The 25,975-nt window shown below is 33.9% G+C and overlaps 1 protein-coding gene across 13 annotated transcripts in view; it reads right to left on the bottom strand.

Annotated features, from left to right (window-relative positions):
- The window catches only part of LOC138180553 (inositol 1,4,5-trisphosphate receptor), a 47,060-nt gene that overhangs the window by 6,089 nt on the left and 14,996 nt on the right, over nucleotides 1–25,975 (bottom strand). The window contains exons 3-31 of one of the 13 annotated variants that reach the window (XM_069114529.1): nucleotides 14,633–14,703; nucleotides 14,355–14,467; nucleotides 14,135–14,221; nucleotides 11,459–11,953; nucleotides 10,831–10,969; nucleotides 10,430–10,641; nucleotides 9,766–10,092; nucleotides 9,304–9,450; nucleotides 8,920–9,221; nucleotides 8,735–8,849; nucleotides 8,471–8,646; nucleotides 8,237–8,392; nucleotides 7,995–8,145; nucleotides 7,763–7,910; nucleotides 7,406–7,432; nucleotides 6,724–7,063; nucleotides 6,488–6,653; nucleotides 6,185–6,404; nucleotides 5,456–5,994; nucleotides 5,250–5,365; nucleotides 5,037–5,172; nucleotides 4,702–4,959; nucleotides 3,384–3,461; nucleotides 2,473–2,593; nucleotides 2,236–2,378; nucleotides 2,095–2,130; nucleotides 1,696–1,883; nucleotides 1,456–1,567; nucleotides 452–559 (exon numbers count right to left, since the gene is read on the bottom strand). In XM_069114529.1, coding sequence (XP_068970630.1) covers nucleotides 452–559; nucleotides 1,456–1,567; nucleotides 1,696–1,883; nucleotides 2,095–2,130; nucleotides 2,236–2,378; nucleotides 2,473–2,593; nucleotides 3,384–3,461; nucleotides 4,702–4,959; nucleotides 5,037–5,172; nucleotides 5,250–5,365; nucleotides 5,456–5,994; nucleotides 6,185–6,404; nucleotides 6,488–6,653; nucleotides 6,724–7,063; nucleotides 7,406–7,432; nucleotides 7,763–7,910; nucleotides 7,995–8,145; nucleotides 8,237–8,392; nucleotides 8,471–8,646; nucleotides 8,735–8,849; nucleotides 8,920–9,221; nucleotides 9,304–9,450; nucleotides 9,766–10,092; nucleotides 10,430–10,641; nucleotides 10,831–10,969; nucleotides 11,459–11,953; nucleotides 14,135–14,221; nucleotides 14,355–14,467; nucleotides 14,633–14,703 — 5,227 coding nt within the window. The remainder of the gene's footprint in view (nucleotides 1–451; nucleotides 560–1,455; nucleotides 1,568–1,695; nucleotides 1,884–2,094; nucleotides 2,131–2,235; nucleotides 2,379–2,472; nucleotides 2,594–3,383; nucleotides 3,462–4,701; nucleotides 4,960–5,036; nucleotides 5,173–5,249; nucleotides 5,366–5,455; nucleotides 5,995–6,184; nucleotides 6,405–6,487; nucleotides 6,654–6,723; nucleotides 7,064–7,405; nucleotides 7,433–7,762; nucleotides 7,911–7,994; nucleotides 8,146–8,236; nucleotides 8,393–8,470; nucleotides 8,647–8,734; nucleotides 8,850–8,919; nucleotides 9,222–9,303; nucleotides 9,451–9,765; nucleotides 10,093–10,429; nucleotides 10,642–10,830; nucleotides 10,970–11,458; nucleotides 11,954–14,134; nucleotides 14,222–14,354; nucleotides 14,468–14,632; nucleotides 14,704–25,975) is intronic. The other 12 variants (XM_069114530.1, XM_069114535.1, XM_069114532.1 and 9 more) reach the window with 12 other exon arrangements.

The following is a 25,975-nucleotide window of genomic DNA, read 5'->3' as shown; positions in this document are numbered from 1 at the left end:
AATAGAAAATGAATCAAAGTGTATAATGTAGTAAAATTAATCAAGCACATGCACATAAGGTTACCTACACAACGTACATCGTATTTTGTACTTAAGCAAATTGAATTAAGTATGTATCACGTAGCTTGTTAGCAAGCAGCTACTAAATATCATATAAATAGTTGTGGTCTTAATATTAAAGATACATCAGCAGATTAGATTTCTTGTTTATCAGCGGGATGCCCTATGCGTGTATATACGTATATGATAATTTATAAGAAAGGCAAAAAAAAAAAAAAAAAAATAGTAGAAGAGAAAGTACTGAATATCAAAAATTGTATAAATATATAGATAATAAATAACGATAGAGTGATGGTGAGATAAAATTCTCATTAGTATAAATCAAATTCATGTTGCCAATTTATATACGTTGTGCCCACAAATTACCGTTGTTATCTACTTTAATTTTTACCCGCTCTTCCTGAGTCATATGACGAGTCTCAGACTCATCGACAGAGTCTGTTCCAACTTGTGACTCGGCCTTCTGCTCTGTTTCTTCTTCTTCCATGACACCCTCGCTCTTCGTTTGCAGCATGAAAACATCTTTACCTACATATCTATTCTACGAAACCTACTCACCCGAACACTGTTTAATTTTAAATTTGTATAATGTATTCACGAAGCTTATTGTGTATTTCTATCTCATTCGCATATATTTTTGTTCTCCTTATTTTTAATATATGTATATATTGCCAACTAAAAAACTGTCGATCGTGTATATATGCTGATCATCTAAATTGTGCCGTGAACATATGGGCATTTAGCTTTTCGGCAAACATGTAAAGAACGAGTGGATATGGAGACACAAATCTTCGTAAATTTAGGTTCAACTAGAACTTAGAGAACGGTAACATGTTAAATCGGTCGAGGTGCGGTGCTAATTAACGGTAGCAAATCCCAATTAAAAGTGGCATGCTCCAAAACAGTATTCTTAAAATCTTCCCCCTGTCGCAACGTATATCGATGGAGCATTAATATTATTTTAATAAAATAAGCGATTCACAAATGAATTATCTTCATCGATAACTATACTTATACTTATACTTTGTACTTATACTTCGACATACAGTTTTTACTGCTATATCGCGCGCCATAAGATCATCTACCAAATTTGCGCATGCATTTTACTCGCTGCGTCTGTAAGCTCCAATAAAGAAAAAAAGATTTGCTGAAATTATCGCATATATCTAAAGTATAACATCGATCGCTAATTACATTCCAAAATATCGATTATTGGAATTACCAAGCTAGCTAGCATACGTAAAGCATGCCTGAAGGATTTGTTACCGCTAATTAATGTCAATAACGTTTTGTCGGAAACAACTGAATGCCCTTTTCCATAATACGTGACTCTTTTTCCGTATAGTAGATACGATTCTTGTAATTGCATGCAGAATGTAATATTATAAAACTCACCTTCTCGCCGTATTCAGGGTCAATGGCCATCATTTCCCTGAGAGTCCTCAACACCTTTACACATAATTTTTCTTCCTTTTCTTCGAGTAGCTTTTCCGTATGTTTGATTAATCTGAACGGTAGAAAAACGATCAAGGATTATTATTGATGATTTACATTAAAATATATCGAAACGATACTTCAATATAGGTAAGATAATGGATTAGGCATAGCTTGAAATGGTATAAAGCGATAATTTACCTTTTGATGAAGCCACCATTCTCGCAACGTTTTCTAGCGTCACTCGCTGCTGGGAACAGTAATTCTGGCCGATAGAGTATATCCACTAACAAAGATAATTCAGACTGAACTAGTGGTTTCAATTGTTCTTCCAATAACGATACTATGTCTTGTAAACCTTCTATGATACTTCGATCCAAACGCATTAGCTAAATAAAAATACATCATTCCGTAATAATTACATAGTACACATAAATATTTCGTTTCTATGATGCATTTACTCCTGTTATTCTATCTTATGTATAATATTCATCCGTAATGTTACGCTACTTACAAACTAATATTAACTAATATGCTACGCTAGAGCACTATAGATGTAGTAAGCTAATACACTATCAGGATTTTATGAGTGACTTTTACCTGATCTTTACTATCTTCCTCACAAATTAAGTCACTCTACATATCCAAAGATCACATCAATTATAAATCGATTACGAAAGGTTTAACGTTTATTAGAGAAATTAGTCAAACATAAAGTAATTGCTTTTTGACAAAAATTACCTGACTTTGCGTACGTTCTATCTTTGGTTGTTTCGCAGCTTGAAGCCATTTACTTGTTTGTCTACTAAGCATCGCTGCCTTATTGAACATGGAAGCAACTTGGCTTTCCAAATCTGTTGGAATGGCTATGCCTCTTCCTTTAGCTGATAATTTAAATAAATTGTATTTTTTGTTTTATAAAATGGATACAAAGAAAAATTGTAAATTTAATATTAAGAGCAATCTAAATAAGCTTACCTACGTCTGATAATGTTCTTATACAATTTTCGACATTAAATCTTTGACCAGCATTTAGCCACCCGCACTGTGAGACTTTAAAAGCCGCATGAAGTAATTGAACGAATATAGGTTGTCGTGTCTGTTTTAAAAAAGAAGTGTTTAGTGCCTTTTAATATTGTCAACATTTTTATAAATGTATATATATATACTTATATATAAAAGGAATATATGTATTATTAAAATTTTTGTTACAATTTATATCTAAATAAAATGTGAATATGTAAAGCATCTTTCATTGAAAATTTAAATTTAGACAACAAAGATGCATTCGTTATAAATTCATAATATAATAAAATTACTATTATTATTTGAATTGTTTTTCGTACGTAATATAACACACTCATTGCCAAGCTCCAATAGTGAAAAAGTTCCATATAATGTATTAAACCACAGATTCATGCTGCGTGAAGTGCAAAAGAATAGATACAGAAGAGTACTCCAAATAAAATAAATGATTTATGGCTAGTACTTATTGTTAGAAGAACAGATACAGCAAGCTTGTTCGTCGAAGACAGTGAATGTGTTAGTACAATTGTCCAGAGATATATTAAAGTTTCTATTTACAACATTTAAATTTAGAAATTTGAAAACCACCGTAACATCGATGAAGCACATATCTGTACTTATATTTTTCAAATTCCCTTAATACGTGCTGTTATTCGTTTACAAAGAGATACGCCTATTTACAACAAAAGTGTTTATGAATGATAAAACTTCTCAGATTAATTTATACTATTCAATGAATTATATGTATGTAGTGAGAATGATTTTCTTCGTTTTAAATCTCAACAGTATCCATATTAGTATTGCGAGTGTATTTACAATTGCTCATAAATTGAGTGAGCGTTTCTTTCAATTTTGGTACTCACATAGCCAGTAACATTAGTATCAGTAATCCGGTCACTTTCCTTGATGCTCCAATAAAGTCTAGCCTCGTGGAGATGTTTCTATTAGTAAATCAACCCACCACCATATAGACCCAGCACCCAGACCCAGTAAACCAATGTTGATGAGTCAAAGAAGGCCAGGTGTTGCATGCCAAAAACACAGAACATGCCGCTGATGCAATCACCAGTTACCAAGCACACATCAAAAAATATATTAACGCCGTAGTTATCGACTTATATTACTCTGGCTTACCAGTATAGGCAAACAAGTATACCAAAAAAAAAAAAAAACAAAATATATATACCATGGAGCGTTAAATAAAACAAATTAAATTATATAAATAAATACTAATGCTTCCATAAGTTTGTGATATGTACTTGGCTTTTCTAAATAAACCTAAAATTAATGTGTTTGTCATGCAAAGCAAGAAATTATCAGATAAATTAAGTGACAGAATAACTGCACAGGCTTTTGCTCATAATTATTTCATATGTTAAGATTATGTTATTTGTAGATATACTATATGCCTGTATATTTCATTACGCTTATACTTTAAATATGTATTTGAAAATTCAATTTTCTTAGAGATATTTTTACATGATACCACTATATACTTTTAATTTACTATGATACAATATAACTTTTAAGTTCAAGTTATTATATTAGTTCTAGCAGCCCATATCTTTTTCGAAAAATTACCTCCATTATGACGTACTGCAGTTAAGTAATGAAACATAATAAATATTAAATGTAAAGTATCTAAGTAAATAGCGAATTAATTATATAAACCATACTTATATATAAATACAATCGAAATATTAGAAAGTAATAATATTTTATCAATTTAATACGAATATAATATCTCATTGTGCAAATAGTCGAAAGAATCAAAATATTGGCTGTACAATCTGAAATGTAATATAAATGGATATAATCACAGATAAATCTTTTTTACGTAAGAAAATGATAAAACATAACATAGAATAAAAGAAATGCTTTTGTGCTGTTATTAAAATGATATAGACACATGTGGTAAGAAGTAATGTGTTTTTGCTTGTTAATTCCTTATATCCGAATAAATTATTGTGCTTAACAGATTGAAGTGCCATCAAATAAATACCAATATTAGTTAGGAAATTCGTGTGAAAAGTTTTGTAAATAACAAAGATGAATAATTCCTTTCAATTTAACACTTAAGCCAATTAGATTTCGTTGAAATTGTATTTATAAACACAGTACCGAGAAATAACGAAAACCAGAAAGTTCATTTAAAATTATTGAAATAGACGAATACAATACCTGTACTGTAGTACTTTGATCTGAAAATGGACTGCTAAAGAACGTTGTAATGATATTCATTAGGCAACCTGTCACATAATTTTCCAGAGCTGTGTCAGCGTGTTCACGATCGTGTGTGGCTGTTGCTATAATTCCCATGTCTACAATGAAAGACTTTTCGAACAACGACCACATATGATTTGACGTGTAAATTTCTTTCATTTCGACTTCCGTGTCAATGTAACAATGATTCAGGAAATTAATATATGCTTCTTTTACCTATAAATAAACGTTAAAATAATTGCATGTAATTTTGCAAATACAATTTCTCCAGAAATAATTATGAATAAACTTACTTCAGGTATGCAATCTGAATGCGACACCATAACAACGATATCGTCTAGTGGTAAAAGACTGTGACATTTAATTTCCGTATTAACATTTTTACCCATTGTACAACAAGCTAATAATTTAACCAATTCTACGTGGTATCTAAAATATATACATATATATTAATATAAAATATAACACATAATTTACTACGTTATTATATTTCTTAAATGAATTACTTGAGTGGACTACTTTCGTCCATCCGATGTCGTTCAGATCGCATCATTTCCACAAAATGATTGAAAGAAGCTCGATCGTTATAAAAAACCAAAACGTCCTCGCCTGCTTGAACCAACTACGACGAAAAGCGCAATTAATTCGTATATTTTTAAAAAATCTAAGTTTAAAAATTTAAGATTTACTCGCCAATACGAGTGCCACTTACTTCTTGCATTACCATTTCCTGGCATTTCCTAATAAATTGATTCTCAGCTTTTACTATCGTTTGAAGAAATTTCAAATATTGCACATGTTTCCCATGAGTTTCTATGCAATGCACAAAATGCTGTATCACCTTGGCATTTACTTCATTGCACAAAGTCGAATTGTCTTGAAAAATGCTACATACTGTTTGAGCTTCGCGTATACCAGGATTTAAAAACAAATCCAATTGCTTATGTAAAAGAACTTGATTCTGTTGATTTCCTAAGCAAAAGTTCTGTAGAAAATCGTGCGCCAGTCGCATCAACTCGTTCATTCTGACGTCTTCCTTCGCGTCAAACGGAACTTGCAACAAGTCTAAGACGACCGTATGTACTCCGACGTTGCGTAAAAGTCTTTGCTCGTGTTTTCGTGGTTTTATTTGACCACCTATCGTTTGAATGCATAACTTGTTCATTCGAATTAGGATCTGTTGTATCTTTTTATATTCCTCCGCTTGGTCTGCGTGCAATGGTGGACCAATGTCTAAATCTATCGCAGATCCTATAATTATAAATAATTTCTACGTTAGAAAGAATATTATATTTTATTCCTATATTTCTATATATATATTTCTATATTCTTTTTCCAATATCTTTTTCTATATTTCTATATTCCTATACTCTTATACACCATATCCTATATTATTTCTTTACTTTTTTAATGACTCCATATGTAAGATTATCAGGAATACCTTTTTTATCCGATGTAGACAATTGAGGCGGAGCTTTTCGAGGAGTAGCTCCATCATCTTCTTCCTCTTTACTCTTCTTCTTTTTATTACCATGTTCCTCCGATGCTTTAGATTTGTAAACCCAAAGTTCCGATTTCTCAACCGACTGTCGTAAAACATCTAAGTCGGATTTTATTTGTTTATAGGATTCAACGTCGCTATCGGAAACCAAAAGTTGTACCTATTCGCAATAATTTAATAAATCTTTCTTGTTTCTTTTCTCCCCCTGTTAATGATTCTATCGTAATTTCACGCATAACGTACTTGTTTAAATGCTTGTAAAACTTCTTGTCTTTGGCTAAAGTGTCTGAAAAGCAAATGTAACGCTCCGGAAACTAACGGTGGATAATCGTGCATAGCCAAATGTAACAAAACACGTAGAAATGTTCGGCCACCTTGGCCATCTAGATCCAACGCCACACATTCCTCGCTAAATAGAATAATTTATGAAATATCCTAATATGTAGTGAAAGAACTGAAAAACATAGATGATAAATTACCTGCTACCAAATATACCCTCTGCTTGTGTGCCTATTAATTCTAAATCGATAGTTTTCTGACCAAGACTCAAGTCACCGGAAGCTCTTTCAGTTTCATCAAACTCTTGCTTGAAGATGCTCAGCAAACAAGAAATCCTGTAGTCCAATCGAACATCGAGTATGAATTGTAAAATTTCAATTATTTTCAGCTTCGTGTCCATTACTAGGGGATATTCTTTTTTCAAAAGTGGTTTTGGTCTAGGAGATGAACTGCCTGCCAATACTTGGCCAGCTGGACCCAGTGTTAAGCTCGTCATTACTGCGCCCATGTCTCCAATACATCTCAATACTCCACCTTCCGCTAGCAAATGTTACAAGCAATTTTAAATCCGTTCTTAATTCATTAAATATATAATTTTTTAATTATTTCTACATGAATTTGCAAAGAAATTATTTCAAGCGAGATATTAGAGATTAAATATAGCAAATAGTTACGTTATCAGAATCATAATTATCATTAATAAAAATATTTATGTTTACGAATACAAAACATCAAAAATGGAAAACATCAAAGGAAATTGCTGGGAAAAATAAACAGACGTGCAACGAAGGGTATAGAGCAACATGCATGAAAGAAAAATTGTATCAAAATAATTGAATCGTAACTATTTCAAATCGTCATTAAATCACAATTATACATTACCTATGTCCTTAGAATCCACAGAATCAGCTTTAGGAGTTTTCAACATTGGTTAGTTAATTATATATGACATATATTAGAATTTGTGCTTGTTCAGTACATGTATTTGTTTAATATAATATTTTTTTAGTTTATGTCACACGGTATGGATATTGGAGGATTGAAATAAATAAAAATATGAATTATTTATTTTGTACTAGACATTTACATAGTGTCAATGGAAGAGATACAGTGGTTGGTTCTATGGTGTACAAAAAAGACACAATTATCGGGAGGTAATAATACTGTACAAGGAACGTTATGTTCAAGCGTTGTTAATTGTGAGTCGGGTAAATAAAAAATAATTTTTTAAACACTTACAATCAATGTCACCAGTTGGAATTTTTCCATCGGCTACATCGTTTTCTGAGATACAGTCCAAAATACTGAGCAACGTTTTCGTTAATCTCAAAAGATCGCTGAAGCTGTAGAAACCGAAATAAATTAAATCGCGTGCCAATTTCACGACCTAAAACATTATTAAAGTAACATTAAACGATAATGATTATTTTGCGAATAAAATATGTTCAATATATTCTTTCAAATGTCTTACTTCGAACGTAAGTTTATTCTGTTCTTGATCCGCAAAAGACCACATCTTTGCCACAACATTACACAAATAATCTTCCACAAACATTATAGTTGCGCTAAACTTGGCGCGCACGCCTTCCTTATTTTGATCCCGCATCCTGTTTGCATCGTAACTAAAAGCAGACAATACATTTCATAAATGTTTCAAAATATTATACATTCGCATATTACGTATGCACATAATTCTGCATTCTATTCACGTACTCATTGATGCTCATTTTCGAAGGAATTTCAGACCAAAGTCGGGCGTATTTAACTGGTGTCACTTGCTCTTGCGGATCTCTGTCAACGTGAAGATGTAACATAAGTCGACAAAATGAGGCGCGTAATTCATATGGCACCGTTTCGTCCTCCATACACCTGAATATTTTATTGAAACGTTTTTTATATCCTATAATAAATTAAATAGTAATCACAAGATATTTTATCTGTACTTACTTGAGTATAAGACCGATGTCCAGATGTGGTGATAAGTTATTTAACGCTAAATACTGTCTATTTAGACACATATTGCTGAAGAGATTTAATTGATGTCTATAATAGTCTAATATGGCTGCGTCTTGAACGTTGCCTATCTTTGCTGCTCTTGATAACTCGTTTAAAGACATTGTCTTCTATATAGATTATTAAACGTTTTAAATACTTTGAATAGACTTTATATTTATATAAAAATAAATATACAACTTATATAACGATACTAACCATCCCATTATTCCATACAAGAAAAACTTCATACTCTTCCATCACAGTTATTCGTGGTTCATCATTCTCCTGTTTCTCGTCCAACTCTTCGACTTCAACCTGAGTTTTCGTCATCCTGAAGAAATTTATTATATGAAATCGATATAGATGAAATCACGGCTGTTAATGAATGAAGTCTACCTTACCTAGTTTCTAACAATATATCTTTATTCTTTTCGCTTAGTACGCTTTTACAAATTAATTCTTGTGTTACGGCAATCGCTTTTCTGTTAGAAATACATAAATCTGATAAATAATCTAGGAATCTGGACTCCCAATTGTGCATATTTTTTCTCACAAGCCCCACGAAAGTTTCAATTTCCGCTGCCGTGATATGCTTTTCTAATAATTTCCTATTATTGTGTAACAATGCGGTGATAGTATCTTCCGCCAAAATATCGTACCCAATTTGCTTTTGCATGAAAGCAAAGTGTTTCGCGATATATTCCTGCGTTAGGAGGTACATTAATTAGTGTATCTCAAATAGACATGCATAATTAAACGTGAGATCGCATCTAAATATACTATACCTGGTTTTTCCGATAATCTTGTTGAGATAATCTAAGTATTCGGTAGCATAAACGAAACATATATTTGTACGGCGCGTGTCGTGGATCATTCAATTCTTCTATTCTAAGAAATGGTCCCTCACCTTCCGCAGACTCTAAGAATGGAGCCTACAAATGAAACTTTAGAAGAGTTACGCGTCCAAAAATTATAATATTCATACTATCCTTCTTCGTTAAAATGTCCTATCTACCATCTCGGAAGCGAAGAAAATTGAAGTTTTATCGTTTCCTTTCGCGTCATCTTCAACTCAATTAAAAATATTTAGTTATTTCGTAACAAAGCGTGTAATATAACTTTTATCTAACTGAAAAAGTAAAAAGCACGGAAAATTTCAAATACTTAAATATATCTTGAAAAAAAACGTTAGATAGGAGATTTTAAATAACAAAGGAAATATATTTAACAATATTTAACAATTTTACCTGAAGTATCTTAAATAATTGACCAAGTATGTATTGTTCTCGCAATAACTTTTGCCGATCCCTGACAGCATTGGTAACGATTAAATCTAAAGCTTCGGATTTATTCTGCTCGTTCTCTAAGCCAGCTATAAAATATACTATATCCTGCAATAAACTTGTCACGGCTCTTCTTTCATTGTGCGAGATCGTACCCTTTTCCAGTTTACCACTAATTGACGCTAACACTTTGCATGCGTCATTCGCGAAATCGAGATCTCGTACCTCGACTGGCGACACTGACCTCAGTGCAAACGCCTCTTTATCTTCTTTATTGATTGCACAACCCACCTTGCGATATCATTACAATTTAGAAAAGCGATTTTTTTAAAAAGAATGGAAAATAGGACAGATTGCATTATATGTATACACCGTTGAGCAAAATTTTAGAATCAATACGTGTCTCACGTAATTCAAGAATTAAAAAAGAAAAGTCGGGTGAAAATTTCATTAGTTTAGGAAATTATTTAGTCAAAAATATAAAATGTAACAAGTACAGAAAATTATCATTAATATCTGTAACATTAACTTCCTATTAATAACATAATTAGCATAATATATGATAAGTCAGAACGTTATTTTAAACTTAAACAGTGTATACATTGCAATCAGTTTCATTTAAAAGTACCTTTGACATAACAGGTTTTTCGTCATCCTTATCGATTGGTACACTGGTCGAGTGAACCCAGGTGTTCGTACATATATGATGTAACCTGACGAACGATGATTGTGGGACCAAACTGTCGCCTCTCGTTAATGTAGTCGGATCCAATTCGAATAAGGAACTTATTTCGTTACTGTGTGGTACTGATACTAATCTATATACCGGCCCAGGTGGATCTATAAACCACACGATCTATATCACGATTATATTTAGAACTGTGTGAACCACGTATGTTATAAACGTTTATTGTATAACTATGCAAGGCTTCTCTACTATTACAACATGCGGGAAAATGTAATAACTTTATGTATACATTCCCTGAAGACTGTCGTCGATTCTATTTTACACATAAATATCTATCTTACCACGCTTGCCTTTTGTGGTCTCACGTGGTTCATCGGTGTCAATTTCTGCGGCCAAATATTGTCCCGTCGCCAAATGTTTGAATCGGAACAGGGAGTTCCAATGACCTGCTCCTCCTCTGCAAGGATCGTGCTGAACGACCTGTAGAAAAGATTATTAAAATGCTTGAAAATCTGTCAATATTGCATACATATATTCTCTAATAACAAAGAATTTTCTATTATTACTATATTTCTATACCTTTCGAATCATCGGTAGCAGAAATAGTATTATTATTAAGTAAACTAACAATAAGGTATGAAAGAATCTAACCCTGACATGTTGTAGCATAGATCAAATCGTCAATGTATTCATCAATGCATCGTTACGAGGCAAGATCAGTTGCTATTCAAGCTTACTATTTACTAATTAGTTTTTTGCTTATTAATTCCTACGCCGGTAATTTCTTGTACGTTTATTTTGATTTCTTAATAAATAATTTATTAATTCTTTATTTATTCCAAGATCTAACACTCGCTACACCAATTGAAGGCCGTCCAATACTAACAATATGTAAGTAATAAGCATCAAGGATTTATACGCTAGGTTCCCTGAACACATAATATATTAATCAGACGATAATTTTCTTACCTCAACCTCCCACAAAGCTTTACTACTCGTAGCTGCAGTGGCGCTAGTCCTACCAGTAGTCCTGAGAAATACATGTTGCTTCTTCTTGTACTCGTCCATTGTAAGAAACTTCTCTTGTTCCGCGTGAAACAGACGAACGACATCGCCACCCTTTAAAATCTCCTCTTGGTTCTCCCTATGCTCCATAAATAACGTTACTTTCCAGGACGTAGCCGCATTCACTACATTCACTTCCTTGCAACCGGGATTATCGCTCAATTCGTAATTGGCGGCCACATGCAGACCTTGTCTTCCGGCGTTCACTGGTTCCAAAATCACTTTGTCACCGACGACTACGCTGTCACCATCGCTACGCAGTTTGTAGAAAGGCATTATGTAGAGCCAGGAGCCCTCGTTGCCGTTCGCGTCCAGGTACACCCTCATCGCGTTCTTCTCGAGTAGCGCCGGAAGTCTCTTGTTCACCGTCAGGAATTTATTGGATTTCAGATGCAATAGCTAGAAGAGAGACATACTTCGATCTATAAAGGATACTGCTATATTTAAAGCAATAATATTTATGTAATACAGAATTATTATTTGCAGAACTTTCAACGTTATTATTTGGAATTCCAAAGGCATCGTAAATTGAATATTGCTTTCTATAAAAATCTGTACAATTTGGAAATTGGGTATCGGAGATATTTTATAAATGGAAATTTGAAACATTTCAAAAGTTTATTTCGAAATAGCACTGGACGATTATTTATTTATTATCGTTACTTAGGATTCAGGAAAGTATTGTTTTAAAATTACATAGTAATGGTAAAATAGAATTTTCTAGTTATAGAAATTGTATGGATATCAAAATGACAGTTGAGTGCAATTATTTACTATATTATCGCACACATAATCTGGAATATTATTATTTAAGCGATTACATAAATATTTTAAACTAGAATATTATTTTCCACAACTATAGTAACATACAATTTTTAGATAATCATACCAGAGTACTCTATTATTACCTAGTAATATGGCAATTAATTGAAATAAAAGCTATCGAAAGGCAAGAGCAAAATTCTATTATCGTTCGATCCACGGGAGAAAAAAGAATGAAAATGAAGCACGGAGCGCTAAAATAAGAAGCAGGACGTCAATCACACTGGCTGGTATATTAACTTTCAAGTCTATCATAATTCCCACACATGGAAGGAATAAAGCAGCTCGATAGATCGACAAAGACCCGATGTTATACGTTATTGCATCACGTTAAGTAGACGTCTAACGACGTTCATAGACACTCGCTCGCACGCCAGGAGACGATATATTTCGCCTCCACGTATAATACATTTAGCGACCATCACTTCGCCTATATAACGTTGTTCCCCCTAGTTGTTGACGCTAAAAGCACCGCGAATGGGATTAATAATTCGATCATACACTTAAAACAACACGCAATCGCGAGTTGAAAGCCAAGACGAAATTCAGTGTTTAGATAATGCACTGCATCTTGACGATGCTTTCCGCGATAGTTTCATGCGACACGGATATCACGAAAGGAAGCTAATTCTGTTAATTGGATACTAGTTATCGTTTTGTGTTGCTTTTTTTTTCTTTCTCGCGATAAGTCGACAACATGCAGAAGGAAAATGGCGAAATATCATTAGCCTATGATATTTGATAATAAGAAATAAAAAGAAGTAAGTAACGTAGTGAGCATTTATGCTAACACTTTCGAGGTGTATTTTTCGTATAATAATGGAAGCGATAATACGATAGTATGGAGTATGATACACTTAGATTTGAAAAAAAATGTATAAAGAGATATGAAATTTTACATTAACGCTTTATAAAGGCGAATTTTTCTTGAAATATACTAATAGGATACATTAACAATAAAATATAATAATACGGAGCAGGTATAGTACGTTTAAATTCGAAGGAAACTGATTAAACACGGAGAATAAAAATTTCAAGAAATGAGTTGGAATTCAATTAACTGTCTTTTTTCAACACTGAACGCAATAACATAATAACACGGAGCATAATAAAAGAAATAGGTCAAGCACGAAGAATGAAAATGTAGAGAGAAAGCTCGAGATTTTGCATTTATTTCTTTTAAACTTATTTTTCTTTCAACAAAAAATCATTGTGTGTTTAAATGCTATAATATAATAATAGGAGTACAATGCAGGCATTCTTCAGAATGCAGATACATTCTTCTTCTTCTCGCGATGAACTTTGTAAAATAATATCACGGACGGTAAATCGCTTAAATTATGAAAAAGGTAGGTTGACCATAATGTATTACGTAGGATATATAGCTCCATTTATAATGAGATCCTGTGTCCCCATAAATCTTCCCGACGGAAGAATATAACAGCCCACAACACAGTCTTTGTAAAAGCTACCTTGGAGCGTGTTATCCAGTTAATTCTGAGAGGGTTAAAGGGAAAGAAACAGGGTATTATCGGGTCGTTTCATTCAAAAGGTATTATTTAATATTTTCATTAGTATAGAAATGGTAAGTGAAGCGTCTGTATAAAAGAGAATTCTGTCCTTGAGTTCTAAAGCAAAAGCTGAGCTTTTCAAGCGTGTAGCGCAAGGTAAATTGATTTAGTTTGTATAACGGGGACAATGTAAAAATATAGAGAAATATTAGAGAAACAAAACATGGTAGCTTTGATTCTTTCTCACCTGCACGACATTACCGTAGGAGACCACGCTGCCAAGCAGTTTCTTGTTTTCAGTCTCGTTTTGTTTCTTTTCTATCTCGGCGGCATGCTAGAAATTGATCGACACGTTAATCAGAATTAAAATGATTTATTTGATAATATAAAATATAATTAATTCATTAATTCAAACTTTAATTGTTAGATGAAATAGCGTAAAAGTTTCATGAGACTTTCAAACTCACGTGCAATCTCTTCAAAAGCACGGCGTCGGTGCCGCTAGCGCTTTGCTTTGCTGCCTTCCAAAATTGTTTTTGGGCAGAGTAACGGTTCATAGGGCATATTTTGAACAGGCAATCTAAAAATTACGCAGAAGACCAGCGACACGTTAATCGAATGAAAAACATATCAGTGTAAATTTTGGTTAAAGGAACGGAGAGCTCGTTTTAGAAACGATCGATTAAGTTACTGACTGATCTTTTATTTCTACGATAATCGTCGATGATAATTTTTGTTGATTTACCTCGGAACTTCTTGGGTGGATTCGATAAATCTCCAGCCTCGGGACATACCACGCATCTATCGTCCACCAACCTAGAAAATAATTAAAGTGAAAGAATCTGTGTAAATATTACATTTTCTTTGCATTTATTTGAAAACTCCGCGTGGTCAAAACGAGTGTTAAAAATCCAACTTGGTATTAAATTCAATCGATTAAAGGCTAAAAGTAATGAAATAGCGCGTCAAATATGACTATTGAATCTGATTTTATTGATTCATATTTGATTTTATTGAAGTGTAAGAAAATGTAGATACATGAGAGTAATAAACATATAAAAAATATAAAATAGACATATAAAAAATTACAGGATCCAGGTGAAATGACGAAAAAACTATTAAAGAAATTTTTAGAATTTCATTTTACAGTCGCAATTTAGAACGACAAAATTCGATAATTTAATTTGATTAAAAGAAATTGCGAATCGAACGTTGCGTGGACAATACGTTACTCGTTAATAAGTCAAAGCTCTCGTTTCTGTTTAAAGATCTTACAGTCTCCCCATATTTCAGTTTATGTTAAACTACTTTCCTCTTATTTCGTATCAAATAATCTACTATAAAGCTTAGAATTCATTTCTGAATAAATATTATAAAAACAGTATCCTATCCGATACTCTTTGAATTAAACTCGATTTAAACTTCACTTAAACTCGACACAAAGTGGCGAGAGCTCTAGAACAACTAAACCACGAGATTGTCTTTTGATGGCAACGCCTCGGGGTTAACAACATAATATAGGAGACAGTCGTGAAATAAGTGTGGTCCAGCTAGAACGAAAGCAACGTGCAGATCGATATTGGGGCAGACCCAGTCTTGCCCGGGAGCTTTGAAGCTACGCAGCGTCGACGAACTTTCATCTGTCGAAATATCGGCGTATCGTTGCCATCGTACGATGCTGTCGCGCGTTGAAACAAGTGCACTCGCAGCGGAGCAATATTTTCTACCCGGTGGGGTGAGCGGTTTAAAGTCTAACAAATTACATTGTTGTTCCTTTCCTGAAAATATCACAAAACTTTTCCAACAGTGAATGGTGATATGCGATGGCTGTGTAGACCAAAATAGCCATAAATCACTCTGCACAAAGAAACACAATACATGATGACAAAAATGGAACGTACGAAAGCAGTAAAAGTTTTATATAAAATGGAGTGCCATCAAATAACTGCAAATCAATAAGTTTTTATTTTTGGAGTTGAAATTTGACGCAGTTTAAAGTAAAATAATATCCTGAATATAATATTTCTCCTTTAAATGATGCGGTGTTGGGATTAATATGGAAAAAGAAGAAATAATTTTATAGCGTTTTAATTGCACATCGCAGAACGTAGCTAACAAATATGTTTTTTTTAGAACCTTTTTTAAAGTTGTCCCAGATAAATATTTTTGCAGGAAAAATTGTTAGAACAGGGGGATATTTATTTTACGTTTTACTTTTCCTTCTTCGGTAACTTTTGAATAATACGTGCCATTCGCTAGACAAACACACTTCTCCATAGTCTGCTAGTAAACTAGGTCATTCATATGCAAGTCTAACTTTTTATTGCTTTCTACTTTCAAAAGATTTGGAAAGGTTCCAGCACACTTATGAACGACTCATTGTAAAAGCGGCCTCTCTAAGTCGGATGTTTAAAATATTTCCGAATAAAAGGAAAAAGTTGAAGAAAGGAGATCTAACAAATTTTCCCTACGATTACATCAACGACCTGATTTACGTACAAAAAATTAATGTATTACCGTAGTGAATTCAATTCAAATTAACGTCCGACTTTAAAAAATCCTAATAAAATAACCGACTTGGAAAGGATCTTGAAGAATATTATCCCTTCGATAAATCCAATTTTCTTATTTCTAACTAAAAATACATTTTTCGCGTTGACAGTAAAGACCGTATACCTATTTGAGCATAGTCTGTCAGGGAAAATACAGATAGGCAAGAATAGATTCGACCAGAGAATGAAAACGGAATCGAGCATTATTTTACCATAACAAAAGCGCGTTTACAAGCTGAACAGAAACGAAGGTACATATTGATCGCGGAATCTTGCATCAACGAAGCACTGAAACGTTGGATTCCACGGTGAACGGTTACTGTAAAACATCAAGGGGAAAAATAACGCTTCCTGTCCAAATAACGATTAATTACAAAGGCCGCTTTTATGGTTGACAGAAGAAAGTTGTTACAAGGAGGGTTGATTACATCCCTTTCAGTGTCAGCCCGGCTATCCGTAACTAACCACATCGCTTGTTGTTCGTCACTAATAGAATACATAGTTTGCTAACGAGATTGCATTTAGGCTTCTTTCATCCGCAAACGTAAGCTCTTTTAACTACCTCGAAGGCTAATGCGTTCCCTATAGAACGTAGCCGCAAAGGCTGACAAGGTTCGTATAAGGTAAAACCGTTCGTTTCGCGTGAAATATATTCTTATTTTGATGTATTAATCATTGAATGTGTTTAGATTTTACAATATTATAATATAGCTGCTTCCTTATTTTGTTTCATTAGAAAGATATTAGAAAAATTATTTTAAATAATAATGATATTTGTTTTACGTACATTGCTTTATTTCCGTATCTTTCTATCGAACCGCACAAATTTCAATTAGAATTTTAAATCTGTGCTATTATATTATTGATAATGTCACTTCACTATATTCGATAAAAAGAATGTAAATGTGTTTCCCATTTGTAAGCGGTAATATAATCTTGACATATCCTGTATTATTTTATTAGATTGTAAATCAATTTTTATTACACTATTAATTACTATGATTACAGAAAGTAAGAATTTTGCTGTTTATCTTAGAATGATGTATGTAAATTTCAATTAGTCACGGATGAAAAATAATAATAAAATTCCCAGTCGGATACGATTTGCTATCGTGCGACATGCATCTTATAAAATAAATCACCATCTGACGATAAATATTCCCGGTATCATAAATCAAAGAGATCTAAAATAGCGGAAAACTACAAGTAGCAGCTACCGGCTGTGACGAATATTCAAAGTGTGGAAAACGTGAAACTCGCTACTAGCTACAAATCAATTGTCTGCGCGATGTAGCATCCAAAGCAAACAACAAAGCGAAGATTCGAAATTATATTTCATTCTCGTTAAAAACGAAAAAAAAAGTGACACTCGGTATGCTGCATCGCTATGTAAATCATAAGAGATCGACATGTTATGTCGAATGCCTCTTTATGTATATCGAGGCATGCATAGACAATGATCCGATATTCCACTTGCACCGCTAAAATCACTCACACGATAAATCGGGCTTGCACGTGGATTCTGATCGGCAAACAGTGAGAAACAACGTGTGCCAGCACCTGGCGTGTAACCACGAATACTCGAACGCGATACATCTGTAATCGAAACCACATCTCGACTCTGTCGCTCACGTTTCCTATTAATGATCCGTGGATCCTCCATAAGCTGAATGAAGTCGGGTCAAGTCAAAATATTCGTCGAAATATCTTCTATCCTATTCGATGTGCAAATAATTTGCCTAATAAAATAGGCGAATAAACGTCAGATTCGTGGTACGTTTGTTATCGCAACCATATCTCTGTCCTGCGTTTCGAGTAATAATTCACAGATTAATCTATAAATCGAATTGACTCAACTTCACTTAAGACGTTTATCGAAAGTCCTGAATCTTCGCCAACGCGTAAAGAAAAAATATTTGGCCAAAACACAATGTAAATCAATACCAGGTTTGTTATATGTTTGCAACTAAAACTATATTTTAGTTCTACCATCCACGTTCACTGATAATAATTCACAGGCTGGGTATTTTTCTAAGGTTGGTTACCGGAAGCCATTCAAAGCCGAAAGACAAGAATTGAATAAATAACAATAACAATTCGTACATCAATCCGATATGTTTGCAATTGAAACTATATTTCAGTTCTACCCGATTCAACCGAAAATGTTGGTCGGCATATCTTCGCCAGTGTACGAAGAAAATAGATCCATTGAAAAGACGAAAGCAAACCGATCTTATTCGACAATGTCTCTATACATTCAACGATCTCGATTCAATTTACATTCCCATCGAAATGCCATTACCAATACAACGAACGAAGATACACTTTTACGAGCATAGGAGAAAAATGAGAAAAAAATCTCACCAGGAACAAAGCAAATTAATATTCGACTGGCGATGCACGTCGCTCTTTTAGCAATGAATGCAATACGATCGATCGAAGAGGCGTTCTAAAGAGAGACGTGCGAGTCAAAGCTATCGGGTCAGCGAACAAGAAAGACAACGTAGACACACGATGTAAATTTTCGCAGGGGTTGCCTATAATACACATAACTGAGGAAACGGTTCGGCCACGAAAGCCGATATCGTGTCACCTACAATGTCGTGTCCATCGTACATCCATAACCGTGATTGAGTTAGCCACGTTACCGCATATAGCCCATAGTTGCTACTGTTAGACCATTAGAAGCAGAACTGAAAGCGGTTTTAACCCAAGAACGTATACGTGCATTGCGCATTATCTCATTTAAAAAGCCTTCGCACGCTTAGAAACCTAACTTCGTCACACACGTTCATCCATGCGCGCGGTTCATCGGTGTTCGTTCTTTACGTCGATCGAGTAATATCGAAGAGATGGCAAATCGAAAGCCGAGAAACCGAGATGTTACCACGTAATAATGGATTTCTAGGATACCTGCAGGAATGCAGGGTATGTGCTTTCGACTGCGTACCGTGCACTTCCTGCTGATCAATAAATCACCACGTCCCACGCCCTCGATAATTTTATTAATAACTTCGTCGACGACCGTTCAAAATTGGTAACCGTACGAGCGTTTCTCTCGCGGTGGAAGAAAAAGGTACGTGTACGAGCTGCGAAATCGATTATTCGAAATCGAAATTATACGAGATAAGCGTCAGTCAAATATTTTGGCACAGAAATTTCAAAGATTTCAAAAAACGGTGTTAACCACTTTGGTGTGTGAACGGCCCGTGTAGTGATTTAAGGGTTGAATAACGTCGGAGTAAAGCTTCTATCGATGAGAGAGGCGATTAGGAGTTGGATATCGCTGGCAATCTAATCTCGCGCTTAATTAAGCATTGACGCAAAACGATTGTGTACTCGACGTATGAAACACTTAAAAGATCTTCAGAAAGAAAAAATAACAATAAATCAACGATCGTGACGATCATTCGAACGCTGATATTGCTTTAAAGCGATAAGCATCGCGAAACTTCTCTAAACCTTGTTGCACGATCATTTGTTAACTAAATTAATGAACCCTAGAACTGACGAGGGATATAGATTTTTATCGTACAAACAGCATCTATTATTTAAAAAGTTACAAATTAAATCACTAATATTATTAATGCAGTGTTTGTTACAAAGTGATTCCGACTTTATATGATGTAGAAACTTATTTATAAAATTGTTATTGTTGTAGCCTTGGAAGACTAGTGATTTTTCTTATGAGTTAGAGCTATTACTTGATCAGGATCTATTAGCAATATTTGCTTCTTACTGATTTGTAAATAATGCAAACGATCTTTTATCTGAACGTAAAATCTCATTTTCTATTTCGAATACAAAAATTTCCATATTCATAATTATTTATCCTTTCGATATATCGATCCTTTACTGTTATATCACTGTGATTCCAAGATGTAAATTAAAATCTAGGATAATGGAACAGATAACTGAATTATGCAAGAGAACTTCTTCAAGAAAGAGTATATTCTTTACCCTAAATGGAAATGTAGAACGATCGAGAAGAAAGAAAAATTTATGCACAATAAATTTATAGTAAATAGATATAAGGGAATAATGACTTTTCGAAGTATCTTGAAACCTAAGAGCTAAAAACCTGATTGGATGAACGCGTTGTTGCAAACGTTAATTACATCCCTTTCGTTCGCACCGCGAGCTGGTATACCGAATACAGACAGCGGGTGCACTGTTATGGCAAATGACAAGTGGCCGTATAATCAAGATGCTAGCAGAAAACAGGAATTAGTAGATATACTCCATTCACCGGGACAGGGATTTAGCTTGACGAGCTGCGATCAGCTATTATCTCCGTATATTGGCATTAATCGAACACTAGCACAATATGGTCCAAAGATCGTCAAATACCTTGCACCCTGTCTTTAGAAATTTCTATCATAGATACAGTGACAATGGTCGAGAGATTCGATTATCGTATGCTTTATTGAATTTTTTGAAAGAATATACTGCTACGATATCGTGTGCTTACTGACGGTTACGTTATGATCGATGAATGTACGTTAATATAATTAAGAGTTACAGAGGAAAGGATAGGAAGAGAAATGTGATTTTCACATTATTTATTAGTCTAATACTTTTTATTCATGGAATTGTATTTTATCAAAATAAAGATATCTTGGATTCGTGGATATGGTTACGATAACAAGGATATATGTAGTTGGATAATAAATATAAACATGGAACGTTACAGTACTAGATTATTTTATGATTATATGATATTTTGATAAAAATCTCGCTAAACGGATATTGCAAAATTTGGAGACTGTCTTCTTCCACGTCTTTCTTCTCTTATCTTCAACTGGCATCTCATATTTATTCAAGAAACTATCAATTTCACCTATAGGATCCTAATATATTATTTATTTTTTAAATTATTCTTTTTAGTGTACTGTATGAACATGTACCAAGTAATGTAATAAATTTCGTTATACTTAGAAATCCACCAATTATTATGCATTAAGAATTATATTCATGGACTGTAAAGAAGTGAAATTATAATTCTAATATTATTTTTTACAATATCAAAAGCGAGCTAGACTTGCCCTAGAAGTACACTAGCCTTTTTCATATTCAAAGTATCATTTTCATATTCAAAGTTTGTACGTAAACATTGATAATTAAGATGGTTGAAAAGGAACACAATGTAAAAACGTTCTAAAACGTAAGAAATTCATGTGCCATCGTCATAATTCATACGCATATGTATATTATATATACTCTTTGTCGCAGCTACTTAGCTGAAAGCACGTTATCTTTGGCTTGCGCTATGAAAGGAGATAATAACGAATTGCAGAGACCTGCTCGCGAACTAAGTCCATTCGCAAAACCAGATTCGCGGAATTCGATCGCCGAGATTTTATTTAAGTGGCCATTCATGCCGGTGAATGCCAGTAGAGTGGGCGAAGTGTGCCTGACCTGTTTTTCGAGTGGCAGGCGAGTCTAAATGGAACTTAGCGATTAATCGCTCTTGGAATGATGCGTGTCAAAATCATTTACAAACTGAATCCTCTGCTATCGAACAATTTTCAGCATACCAAACAAATACGTATTTCCTCTATTCGTTTTTTGTTCTCTTCAAAATTCTTTCACGCTGTAAGAAATTTTATACAATTCTGCTGCGATATTTCTCTTACGATTCTCTTCTCTTACATCTTGTTAAATGTGCAAAAAACTAATATTTGACATTAACTCATGTAAAAATACAAGCAGCTTTCACGTTGAGAAATGTCAAGCAATTTCTCAAAACCATCATCGTATAATTCTTTTCTCCTTTTCTTACTAGCCAAGTAAGTTTCCTCGTTTTTCTCCTAAGTCTATGCGATTTCACCGCTCTCATCCAACAAGGAAAATGTAACTAATAAACATTAAACTTCACGTGGCTTTTAGCTTGGGAATGTCGTTTACGGTAAAGAACTTTATTCGTCTGAAATTATACAGAAGAAACGTAAAATGGTTCATATATGAACCTTGCGAACGTTAAACCGACCAATTCCACATTTTGTGCATTTTTCGGATATATTAATATTGCCGGATTGGTATCGAATGTTTTAAAAAGAAATAATTTACTTCCATTAGATCATTTATCAAAAAGTACATGACATAAAATTTCATTATCGCGAGAATAACGCATAAAAATGGTCGAAAGCCAACGATATTATAAGTGTTACACATTGTCAAAGATAGAACAAAATAATGATTTTAAAATGAAAGTGGTTTGACATAGTTAATTATTAACTTTGTAACAAGCTTAAAATCTACAATATAAGATGGAACAATAACTAGAAGATAAAAGACGCTAAGTAAAGTTTCCTTGGAACAAATAGGAAAAATTTCCATCATTTAAAAACAGAATAGTTTAACACAGTACTATTAATACTTCAATCTTTCCGAGTTCCGCAAAATTGTAGAATCTAAATAACAGAGAAAAGGCACTGACAAAAATTTCGTTAGAATAAATAATTTTGACCAAGGTTTAAACAACCAGTTGGATACTCTGTCGATGCAATAAAAGGTTTAACTCCCTTTGAAGGAGAGCATCAAAAAGGCATGTGCATCGATTTCACGAGACAGCAGGTCTCTGTGAAATACGTCTTTTTTCCGTGTCGCCTTGCACCGCTAATCGGAGCAATGATTATAGGCAATTTTCACTGGTTGAAGACCGGTTCCGGTATAAAAAGCGACAGGTATTTGCGTACGTAATTCTACGCTCGAACAAGACTCAATCGAAAAGAAAACATATATTACGAATTAATGTAAAACGATAATACAAGTCGATTTTCGAAATTACTACGTATCATATGGTGGTCCGTTTAATTAATCGATCAAAGCAGAATCTACGTTAATATAGTCGGAAATGAAATTCTATTTAAGCGAGACGTAAAATTGGAATTCTGAAAATTCAGTGAGTCCATTATTCCAATTCGTAATTAAATATTTCAAAGCAACCTTTCGCTTCGATTTAAAATTCAACAGTCTCTTTACTTTCTTATATTTCAAGTGCCTTTTTTCCAATTTTTCTTTTCTATTTGATCCAAACGCCATCAAGTGACTCCCATTTCCAACCAGGAATTTCAAAACGGTAATTCCACGATATTGCGGCACTTGCTTTTCAGAATGTTTCCAATGCTCGTCGCTGTTCCAACATCTCGTCGGCAAAAGAAAGAAAGTTATTTAACCAGCTATCAAATAAATCTCAAGTTGTCCAAAGTATCTGCTCTTCTCGACTTTTCGTAACAGAAAAAATGTGGAAATCGATGACAGATTTTCCTTTTAGCTTCTGTTCCCGTGCACAAGTTTCAGAACGAGAATTCCACGATATCGCAATGTTTATCTTTCGAAACGTTTTCGATATTTGTCGATGTTTCAACAACTTGTCCGCGAAGGGAAGTTATTTAATCAGCTTACAAATAAATCCCAGGCTACCCAGAGAGCATCTGCTACCGTCGAATAAATTCTCCCCCTTGACTCAGGGAGAACACGTGCTATTCTTTGCTCGCGTGTATTATCCGCGCGCTGCTGCTTCGTGCCAGCACAAAGATAGGATCGAGTCGATACGAGCAGGTAATAAGGCGATCTCTTTGTAATCGACCCCGCCTATCGTGTACCCGACTGCGCAGACTTTTCAAAGGGTATCTCTGCATATCGATGTTAATCTGCATCTTTAAACCATTATCGGGGAAAAGTAACATGCAGTAAAATAGTCTACCGGTAAACATATACGAGATTTTCCTGAATCTATTAAGGGACAATATCGTGTTCATCCAATATATCATTTGCAATATTTTGTCGGCACTGTTAAGTCGATTCACCTTTTCTGTTCTCTGTTTCTTCTATTTTTCTTTTTTTTTTGTTGTGATTATGGAGATTATAAAAAATCCTGAGAATTTACTTGTGACATTTATTTCGATATAAATGTGACCTATTATGCCTGATATTATATCCTTTTCAACGTTATTTGGTTTTTACTGAGATTCTATAAGAATCGGGGAAATTGAAATGTCTTTTAGCGTTACGGTAAACCTTTCGCTTAAATCGCTAAAATTTGTTGGAATCTTTGAGTACATGAAGCTAGCGGGCTTTCTTATCTTGTCAATCTCGATCGTAAAAATGAATAAAAAATAATGTTCAGATAGTTGACAATTTTATTAGAGTATCACGATCATTTTAAATCTATTACGGAATAATCTCAATTTTGCCAATATGAAAAAATGATCATAGAAACGGTTTAAATAACAAGGAAAAATTTTTCCAAGATTAGCCAAATGGCCATACAATTTTACAAAGTGTTTATCCCCTAACAAAGTTCAGATATAAATGCCGAATAAATTTCTATTATTTCTTACACGTCAAAAGATACATCCTACTAGAATGCATGAAATTGAATACCAATGCATATGAAGCTACGAATTTCTTGAATCACCGCGTAGAAATATTTCAAAGAACAAGATACCAATGTTTGTCTTGGAATATCTAATCGTCTCGGATGCTAATCGCGAGAAAGAGTTCAGAATACATATAGCGTGTGCATTAAGATTATTGAAATAACCTGGTCCCTACCCCTTCTACGCGAAGACGGAATGTCGCGCGGATAAGGAAATGAATTATCGAGCGTAAAATGGTGACACTGAGATAAGTATTCGAGATCGCAAGACGCTAATGGGAATAGTATTCCCTAGAATATGATTCGTATCTAAAGAAGGTGAAGAAGAGTATCAGGGGCTTGATAAATCCTCGAAAAAATGTAATCTTCAACTTGGTGAAATGCGTATTATGTAATGGCCAAGGTCAATCTGTCTTCTATCAGAAAGTAAATGGAATGTGTACTTTATCTGAATAAATATATCTGTGATGATGAAAACTGCCTGAAGCTTTTGAATATATTTTCGTTTAATATATGACTTTGCCAACAGATCACTTTATTGAAAAAATATAGAAGTTTTATTGAAATGCCATATTTCATTTAGTTTTATTTATATATCGTATAAATTCATTCGTTGAACGATGATTATAATTTGTTAGCAATTTTTAAGCATTCAGAATATATCTGGCACAATTTTCACTAATTTCAAATAGCTACCAGCAGAAAAGTCTGCTGCAGATCCAAACAACTCTACGCCTAAAGCACGATCTGCTGAGCAAAGCCTTATCGACGAACCCAACTAGCAGACTTCAAACAAAGGAATCCTTTCCTTTCATCTTCTCTTCTACAAGTACCCAAACTACTATTGCCTCTATCTAGACTCCTCATGCATTCCAATCAAATTCCTAAGACTTCTCTAATCCTTTAAAAATATCTCTACATACTCCTCGACCTATTTTCTACAGCGTCATTCCTATTATAATAATCGCCATAATTTTCAGAAAAATTACTCTGCTCCCTGCCTTCCACCAAAACTTAGCCGACTGAAAACACAGAAAATATCATATTAAACTAGAAAATCTCTTATCGTGCACACTTTGACCCGCCCGATTAAATGTTCCATCCCGAAAGCGTTCGTAAATCGTCCGAATCTATAATCGTATTATTACATGAA

The sequence above is a fragment of the Bombus flavifrons genome, chromosome 6, assembly GCF_040668555.2.
Source record: "Bombus flavifrons isolate JBK064 chromosome 6, iyBomFlav1_principal, whole genome shotgun sequence".
Lineage (NCBI taxonomy): Eukaryota > Metazoa > Arthropoda > Insecta > Hymenoptera > Apidae > Bombus > Bombus flavifrons.
Note: the sequence above shows the minus strand (reverse complement) of the source record. Positions and strands in the feature narration are given on the sequence as shown.